The sequence below is a fragment of the Euleptes europaea genome, chromosome 4 (genome assembly GCF_029931775.1).
Source record: "Euleptes europaea isolate rEulEur1 chromosome 4, rEulEur1.hap1, whole genome shotgun sequence".
Taxonomy (NCBI): Eukaryota; Metazoa; Chordata; class Lepidosauria; order Squamata; family Sphaerodactylidae; genus Euleptes; species Euleptes europaea.
Genome location: NC_079315.1, coordinates 123624213 through 123633221, shown reverse-complemented (window position 1 = coordinate 123633221; position 9009 = coordinate 123624213). Strand labels below are relative to the sequence as shown.

General features: G+C 58.8%; 1 protein-coding gene across 1 annotated transcript; it reads left to right on the top strand.

The window, feature by feature from the left end:
• Positions 1 to 291: 291 nt before the first annotated feature.
• Positions 292 to 5945, top strand: CREB3 (cAMP responsive element binding protein 3). Its single transcript, XM_056848202.1, has 9 exons — positions 292 to 474; positions 610 to 892; positions 1179 to 1276; positions 1431 to 1523; positions 1898 to 2004; positions 2372 to 2440; positions 2774 to 2858; positions 3063 to 3147; positions 5557 to 5945. The coding sequence occupies exons 1-9, from the start codon at positions 292 to 294 to the stop codon at positions 5943 to 5945; spliced, it is 1392 nt and encodes a 463-aa protein (XP_056704180.1).
• The last annotated feature ends 3064 nt before the right edge of the window (positions 5946 to 9009 follow it).

The window sequence follows — 9009 nt, the reverse complement described above, 5'->3', positions numbered from 1 at the left end:
CCCCCCCCGGAAGACTCACTCCCAGCCGCCCCCCCTCCTGTCACTGCGCCACCCGGGGGGGGGAGGGGGGAGGGGGCTGGGCGCACCGAGCCCCGCGGTGGGGGCCCCGGAGCCGCCCATGGAAGGGAAGGAAGGGAAGGGGCCCCGGCACGCCCCCCCCCCCACCTAGGCTCTGTCCCTGGGGAGAACGCCCCCCCCGGGCCCGCCCCCCCGGCTCCCCCGCGGCCTGCCAGCCAGCCAGCCAGCCAGCCCTGACGGCGCCTCTTCGACCCCCGCCCCCCCCCCCGCAGGATGTGGTGCCCCCAGGAGGCGGCGCTGGACGGCGCGGCGGCGGCGGCGGAGGAGCTGCTGGACTTCCTCCTGCTGACGGGCGACGCTCCGGCCCTCGACCGCCTGGAGAAGGGCGGCGGCGGCGGCGGCGGCGGCGGCGGCGGCGGCGGCCTGTGGGCGGACTGGAGCCCGCTGGCGGCGGAGGTGAGGGCCGCGCGCGCCCCCCCCACCCCCCCGCACCCCCCGCAAGGGCCAGGAGGGAGGGAGGGAGGGAGGGGCCCCTGTTGCCCTGCCCCCACCCCCCGCCTGACCCTGCCTCCCTCCCTCCCTCCCTCGCAGGCCTTGGGGGAGGAGGAGGGGGCGGCGGCGGCGGCGGCGCTGGAGGACTGGCTGGGCTCCCTGCTGAGCCCCTCGGCGGCCGAGGACGACCCCCCTTCGGCGGAGCAGGCGGCGGCGGAGGAGGGGTCCTGCGGCAGCCCCGGCAGCGGAGGGGGGCCCCTCCCGCGCAGCCCCCCGGCCTCGGCGGAGAGCGTCCAGTCGGAGCACAACTACTCGCTGCACCTGCAGCCCCCGGGGGCCGAGAGCGCCCCCTCCTCCGACAGCGATGTCGCCATTGACCTGGGTGAGCGCGGCCAGTCCGGCGGGGGGTGGGGGGTTGTCCGAGTGGGATGGAGGGGGCAGGGGGCGGCCACTGGACAGATGCCCTGCGTCCAACCCGATCCAGGCTGGCAACCGAGCTGGGCGGGGGGGGGGGGGGAACCGTTGCCCGCAGTCCTGGTCTGGGGGCAGGGGGCCAGGGGCGGGAGTGTCTCATCCATGCGACATGCGAAGTGGCTCAATGGCCTGAGCCACCTGCTCTCTGTGTGGGTCTCTCCCGTGCTCCACTAACGGGATCCTTTCTCTTGCAGACGTGTGGGGGGAGGCGGAGTCCAGCGGCAGCCCCGGGGGCTGTGACTTCCCTGTTTCCGTGTCTGTTGAGGAGCCCTGCTGGGGGATGGAGCTGCAGGTATGGGGCCCTGTGCTCTCCTGGCAGGTGGGACCCCCTGGGCCTCTGTGGGTTGTGTCTCAGCCTCTTGAGCTGAAGTTTGCCCCCCCCCCAACTCCCCCCACCCACCCACCCAGCTGTCTCTCTCACTTTGGTTTCTTTGGGGTGTTCTCAGTTTGGTTTCCCTGAGCTGATCCTGACCGATGAGGAGAAAAGACTTTTGGAGAAAGAGGGGGTTTCGATCCCATCCAACCTCCCCCTCACCAAGGCAAGTGCTCCTGACTTCAGCCCGGCCCTCCCAAGCGGCAAAGGCACATCAGAAGCGGAGGGGAGGGAGTCGGTGTGTGGGGCAGACAGCCCCCCCCCCACCCGGCTTGCAGGCGTGACACCTGCTTATCACGGGCGCAGCTGCCTTTTTCTCTGCCCAGCTGAGAGACGGGGCCTTCGTGTCCAGGGCAGCTCTAAGACTGTATTTGCCGCTGGATCAACTCTCTGTAGCCTGAGTGCAGAGTCCAGATCCCGGGGTGGCATTTCCTCTTTGATTGGGTGGGTTGGGATGGGCTGGGATCTCTTAGCTAAGCTAACACGCCCCAAGGGGCAGAGGAGAGACCCCTCACCCCCCCCCCCCGATCTGCCCTGCAGGCTGAGGAGCGGGCCCTGAAGAGAGTCCGCCGGAAGATCCGCAACAAGCAGTCGGCTCAAGACAGTCACCGAAGGAAGAAGGTCTACGTGGACAGTCTGGAGAGCAGGTGAGGAAGGCAAGGGTGGGTGAAGGAGGGTCCCACGCTCAGAGCCCCCAGGACTTCTCTAGCAACCCAGGAGGGTCCCGTTTGTTAGAAGCAGGGGGGCAATGGGTATGAAGCATGAGCCTCAGAGCGGGGGGAGGCCTGATGTGCCAGTGCTTTCTGCACTGCTCTTCTAAGGGATGCCCACTTGCCCATCCCCCTGCCTGCTTGCCCAGGGGCCTTGCCAAGCTGCTCTGCCTCCTTGAACGCCCCAGCTGCGAGGGACCCCCTCTTTCGTGCCAGCTGTTTCTCGTCTCCCCCCCCCCACACACACACACACCTGTGGCAGCCTGTGGCCCTCACTTCCTCTCCTCCCTGTCCATGCCTGCAGGGTCATTGTCTGCACAGCCCAGAACAACGAGCTCCAGAAACAAGTGCAGTTGCTGCAGAAACAGAACATGTGAGTTCCACAGGGAGCGGGAGGAGGATCCCTCTGTGGCCTTGTTCCCTATCACCACCACCACCCCTGCTGCAACCACTCTTCCTAGGATCAGAATCTTTGCAGTCTTTGGAAGGGGACAGCAGTGACCCCCCTTTCCTTTTACAGACTGGGCTGTGAGGCCGAGAGAGAGTGGCCAAACCCATGGCGGGAGGGGCTTGGGGTCCACTGCCCTCACGCTCCACCCTGCTCTCGGCCCAGGATCGGACTGCCCTGCCTGGCCCCTGAATGGGGAGGGAAGCAGCGGGTTCCTCCCAAGAGAGGCCCTGATCCGCACCTCTTGCTGTGCTGCAGGTCGTTGCTGGCTCAGCTCCAGAAGCTGCAAGCCCTGGTCCGGCAGTCATCCACCAAGACCACCACAGCCAGCACTTGCGTCATGGTGAGTGGTCTGCATGCGTCCCTCGGGGCCGCCGGGCCGGTCAGTGTTTGCCTGATGCCAGCAACGATTCTTCCCAAGCTGTGCCTCTTTCGGCCCCTGGGAAGGGGGCTGGCTCCCTCTGGTTGGGACCGTGGCCCTCTGCGTGGTGCAGGGGGCTGTTGCTGCCTGCCTGTGCTGAGGGTGGCTATGTCTGTCTCTTGGCAGGTCTTGCTCTTGTCCTTCTGCTTCATCCTCTTGCCCAGCCTGCATCCCTTTGGAAGCCGGGAACGGCAGCTGGAGCTCCAAGGAGGTGGGTGAGCCCCACTGGGGTCGGGCTGGCCAGTGGGAAACTGGCGGCAGGGGGCTGGAGGCGGGGACCAGTCCTGCAGCCAGGAGGGAAGGAAGACCCCCATTCTCTGCTTCCCCCCCCCCGTGTGTTTAGTCCTGGAGCAGAGTGCGCTGCTTGGGGTGGGGGGCAGAGGGGTGATGCCTGCCCCAGTCGCCGCTCCCAGAGAAGAACACCCTGCACTGTCCACGGGGTTTGACTGGCGGGTTTCCTGGTTGCACCTGGTTGGCAGCAGGATCCTGGGCTTAGGGGGTCCCTCCACCTCTCTGGGCACCTTGCTGCTCTTCTGAGCATCCCGGAACAAAATTTTAAAATGCCGAACAAATTCTGGGGTTGTCAGAGTTAGCCTCAAGTGCAACGATTAAATTGGATATTGAAGGCATCTCCAGCTGGTTAATTGTTCCTGTAATGTGAGACTTTTCAGTTTGGGAAGGATTTTGCTGTTGAGAAAATGCCTGTGCTGCTGCTCCAGAGAAGTTGCTGGAGGCGGCTTATGAAGGGAAGCAGAGTAAGGGATTGAAAGCTGTGGAGGGGCCCCACCCGGAGCACCAGAAGGTTTTGCAGTGGAAATGAGTTTCCTGAAACAGGCCCCAGGCAGTAAAAACCATTCTGGAAGAACCACCCCCTTGATGAAGAAGAAATGCTTTGGCCTGGCTCCTGCAAAATGTGCAGGTGGGTGCCAGGGGGGCCTCCAGAGGAAGGGTGCTCTGCAGGTGATGGGGCCATCCCGGAGAGAGCCCTGTCTGCGGTTGCTGCCTGCCTCTCCTCGTGAAGCAGTTTGGGAGGTGGCGGCCCTTCAGGTTCTGTGGCCCCAAGACTTCTAAAGGCCTTAAGGATCAAAACCAGAACTTTGCACTGAGCCTGGAAACAGGTGGGCAGCCAAGGTGGTGGTCTGGTCCTGCCAGTCATCTGGCTGTTGCAGGTTCAACCAGCTGGAATGTCTGGACAGTTTTCAAAGGCAGCCCCATGAAGAACACGTTGCAGTACTCCAACCTGCCTTGGATCAGAGGAACAAATGTATTTGGTGCATCAGCTGAAGCTGATGAAAGGTGCCACGGAGGAGACCTGGGCCTCCAACCACAGTTCAGCATCCAGCAGCACCCCCAGCATACAAACCTGCCTCTTCGGGGGAGGGCACCCCCCCCCCCGCCGACAGGCTGGCTCCTCAGATGCTGATCAGCTCCTCCATTGACCAGCAGCACCTCCCTCTTGCCTGGGCTGAGTGTTAGTTTCTTGGCCCTCATCCATCCCGTGACCATCTCCAGGCCCCCCGCCAAGGACTTCCACAGCTCCACCCCACTCCACCGCCTTTAAGGAGAAGCAGAATTGTGGGGTGGGGGTCACCTGCCTGTTAAATCCCAAGGCGATCTGGGGGGGGGGTTCATGCAGATGCGAGGCAGGGGAGTACTCCAGTGCCACCTTCTGGAATCAGTCGGCCATTACAAGCAGGAACCGTCAGGCATGGTGTCCGTCTCCCACCCTGCCCCCCTCCAGAAGGATCGGCAACCGAAGCGGTTTCCCTCCCAAACTTGGGCCTGGATCCAAAGGAGCATCACTGCTCTGAATCTCTGCAGAGGGCCCTTCTGTGCCTTCTCCTAGGTAGCGCTAGACAGGTGCTCCCCCCATTCGAGCCAGGTATGCCTGGCCACCTCAGCTCCTAGAGACCGGCAGGTCCCAAGGGGAAGAAAAGCGGTTCTTTAGGGAAGCCAGCCAATCCTCAGCTGCCCAGTTGAAGGACTGCTTGTCCCGGCACGCGTGCCAGTTCTTCCCACATCTCTTGTCTTGTGGTGCCCTCCTGTTCACCTGCCACCTGATCAGGGGTGGTTTGGCTGCCGTCTCCCGTGGTTCAGGACGGGTGCGCAGAGGAGGCAGCCAGGGTGCCCTCATTCCGGGTTTTTAGGAAGCACAGGGAAGCAGCGCAGCTTTGAGGCCTCCATGTTCATCAGGCAGTTGTTTCTGAGGGGGTGATGGCAGATGAGAATCATTGCTTGGATTGCGTCATGGTTGCATAGATTTTGGGGAGCGCCTTTGGCCCATGTTTTTGCAGAAGGAACACGTGACATTCCCCATGTGTATTCAGGTCTCTCCACGCAGATGCTGCTCTTTGCTCTCCCCTCCATGCAGTGTTCATCGGGGAGGGAAAGCAAAACAATCCCCTTGTTCAGGCCTCCCAGAAGCAGGGGAGCTCCTGAGCAAGCAGAGGCTGCCATCTTTGGGGCAAGAGGTCACCATTTTCCTCCCACCCCCCCCCCCGGCTGCCTCCCTTCCCCAGAAGTGGAGGAGAGTCCCTGCACAGCAGCTGTGTATTGGGGATATTGCCCCAATCTTCACCCCTTGCCCCACTGACTCCCAAATTCCCCTGTGCCGTTGCAGTGTTATCCCGGAGGCTACGTGGGTATCCAAGCGACGGAGGGCAGCTGCAGACCGAAGCGCCCCAGGTGGCAGCAGCCACCACAGTCCACCATCTTTCTGCTGGCCCTCTGCTGCATCCTGAGGAGGAGACGCTGCCCAGAGATGCTCTGCAAGCCCCGGGGAGCCTCAATCAGTCTCTGGAGGGCAGCCGGCGCCCCCCTGAGGCGCAACCAGCTGCAACAGCCAACAGCAGTTCCTCCGACGACCGCTTTTCCCAGCCTGCAGGCCTCCCAGCTCCACTCTCGGGGGAGCGCACGGCTTTCCTGCCTGCCTCTGTCGAGCAGAAACAAAGCTGGGTGGACCAGACCACAAGCGTCATCATCCAGCCACACCACTCGGATGAGATGTGAGGCCGCGGAAGAGGAGAGCTGTCTGCCGGCACAAAGCACGAGGCACAAAGACTGGCCAGGGCTCTGCCTCTCAAGCACGGACTTTGGGTAGAGCGAGGAGGTCAAAGGCTGAAGCAGTAGGAATGCCCCCCCCAAAAAAACATCCCCCATAGCAGCTCATCCCCATGCTCAGGAGAAACAGCTCTCTTGCTTAAGCCCCTCCCTCAGAGGGTGGCTCTTGGGAACGGCTCCAGCGCTCACTTGAAGCTTTTGGGCGTGAGTCTGCGAGCGGGAGTGAGCTTGCAAATGATCCCACTGCCTCCTGCTCTTGAACAGCAGTGGGGGAATCCACTGAGCTTCCCCCCCACCCACCTGCCCTCCATGTGCAGTCACGGCCCTCTTTCGAGTCAGCCTTTGAATGTTGCGCCCCTCCCCCGGAAGCTCTTCCCTTTGCTTTGCACTGCAAGGGAGCCTCTGGCCGAGCTCCTGCAGCCATGCCGGCCCCCTCTGCTGGAAGGTGGCCGTCCCTTCTTCCCCACCTCAACCTTTTAGGAAATGCTAGAGGGCCAGGAGGTGTCGCCTGCCTCTGCTGCCCCATACCCTCCTGGCCTTCCCTTCTGCCCCACCACTTTTGGGCCCCATACCATTGTCATGGGCCTCATGCTCAAAAAGCTGCCTCTGCCCTCTCGCTGGAGGCGGGAGGATAACAAAGACGAGGCGTCCTCTTCTGTGGAGCTGGCTGTGGGGGGGAGGGGGGCTGGCCTGTCCAGCGTCTGCTCTCCTTTGTTTGGCTTTGCTCCCTCTAATATCGAAAAGTTGTGGGGGGCTTGTAGCAGGGCAGAGGGGGGAGAACACCCAGCTTAAAATAAAGAAAGGTTGAACGTCCTGGTGGCTGCGTATGTCACTGCCCTGCCTTGCAAGCTCCAGCAATGGGTACACAGCAGGCGGGGCGATGGTTGTAGGGGCTGTGGGCTGCACCCCCCGCCCCATCTGGGGAGGAGGGGGGCAGTGGTAGTAACCATGAGAATGTGGCCCTTAAGTGTCCTCGGGGACTGGTGCTGGGTGCAGGTGGGTGACAGGGCCGTGGGGCAGGGCTCTCGCTTGGCGGGACCTTTCTCTGCCCCAAACCCTGCAGGGCCGCTACTCACCAGAGGGCCCAGCACCCAACTGGGTGGTCCAACATCATTTAAAGCAGCTTCTTTGCTTTGTCTCACTCAGGAGACAAAGGGGTGGAGGGTAAAGTGTGTCGACCGGACTTGTTGTCTCGAGAGGTGTGTTGTCTGCCGGGAGCTCGTATCCGGGATGTGACGAAAAGTCTGGATAGAGTTGTTAGACCCACAGATCATTATCCCTTCTTATTCATGTGGGAACAAACGATACTACCTGGCACAGCCCAGAAAGTATTAAAAGGGACTATACTGCTTTGGATAAAAAGGTGAAGGAACTGGGAGCACAGGTTGCGTTTTCGTCGGTTCTTCCTGTAGTAGGCCGTGGATTGGGAAGAGAACGAAAAGTTTTGGAAATAAATGAGTGGCTGCGTCGATGGTATCTCCAGGAAAGGTTTGGTTTTTTGGACCATGGCTTACGCTACCTGGATAATGCTCTTCTATCGGGAGATGGTTTGCACCTCTCAAAGGTGGGTAAAAATGTGTTTGGCCACAGCCCTGCAAGCCTGATAAGGAGGGCTTTAAATCTTCTGGGGGAGCGAGACATAAATTTAAAGCCTCAAGTGAGGACAGTAACTGCAAATATAGATATGAACGATTTGCAGAGAGCATATACGCAAGGAACGACAGTTCAAAGACATAACAGTGGGAGGGAGACACTCTTAAACAAGCTGCCAAGAAGAAGGACCTGTGGTCTAAGGTGTCTCTACACTACTGCGTAGAGCATGGGAAATAAGCAAGATGAACTAGAACTTTTAATAGCAAAAAGCAAATATGATATAATAGGCAATACAGAAACCTGGTGGGACGAGTCTCATAATTGGAATGTATTAATTGAAGGGTATAACCTATTTCAGAGAAATAGACCAAATCGGAAGGTGGGAGGGGTAGCATTACACAGGGATGATTACACCTGTGAGGAGATCCAGGACTTAAAACACTGGAACCCAGCTTTGAAACCATCTGGGTGTCAGCTTTGGCCTCACCAGATAAATCCCACAGACAGACTTCCAGGCAGGTCTTCCTACGAAAGCTGGTTTATTAGAAAATATACAGCAAGTTACAGAAATTGACTTGGAACTTAGCAAGGATACTAATGGAAGGGAAGCTACAGGTATGGGTGATATAAAGGCAAAAGTAAACTTTCAGGACAACTACTGGTTGCTAGGGCAATCCCCTAGATATCATCCTTTCCCAGGAGCAATCAGACTAAACAAAGCTAGGGCTGAACAACAGTTAGACCTTGAAACGCCATCTGGCCTAACCACTGGGCGCCTTTCCCAGGCCGATGCCTAACACTGGGTAAAAATTAAGGGGGAGAAAAATAGTGATGTCATTGTGGGGGTATATTATAGACCCCCAAGCCAAACTGAAGAGTTAGATGATGCTTTCCTGGAACAGATGTCCAAACATTCAAAAAAGAAAGATGTAGTAGTAATGGGAGATTTCAATTATCCTGACATCTGTTGGAAGGCTAACTCTGCCAAAACAACTAGGTCAGACAAATTCCTCACTTCCCTTGCATTGCAGACAACTTCATAGTCCAAAAAGTGGAAGAAGCGACAAGGGGAACAGCCATTTTGGATCTAATCTTAACCAGTAATGATGACTTGGTTTATGGGGTAGAAGGAGTGGGATCTTGAGGAGGAAGTGACCATGTTCTCCTGGAGTTTATTATACAGCAGAAAGGAGAAGCAAGAAATAGTCAAACATGTACTCTAGACTTTAAGAAAGTTGATTTCAATAAATTTAGGAAATTACTGAATGGGATCCCGTGGGTGAGAATACTGAATGAGAAGGGAGTACTTGAAGGATGGGAAATTCTTAAAAGGGAGATATTGAAGGCACAATTTCAATCAGTTCCCACGAGGAGAAAAAAAGGTAGAGGTTTGAAGAAACCAGGGGTGGATGACTAAAGA

What these genes read in the sequence shown, in the direction of transcription:
- CREB3 (XM_056848202.1), top strand. Translation starts at nt 292, where the DNA reads ATGTGGTGCCCCCAGGAGGCGGCGCTGGACGGCGCGGCGGCGGCGGCG. An exon ending in CCAACCTCCCCCTCACCAAG is followed by an intron (nt 1,524 to 1,897) that starts GCAAGTGCTCCT and finishes TCTGCCCTGCAG; the next exon opens with GCTGAGGAGCGGGCCCTGAA. An exon ending in GTGGACAGTCTGGAGAGCAG is followed by an intron (nt 2,005 to 2,371) that starts GTGAGGAAGGCA and finishes CCATGCCTGCAG; the next exon opens with GGTCATTGTCTGCACAGCCC.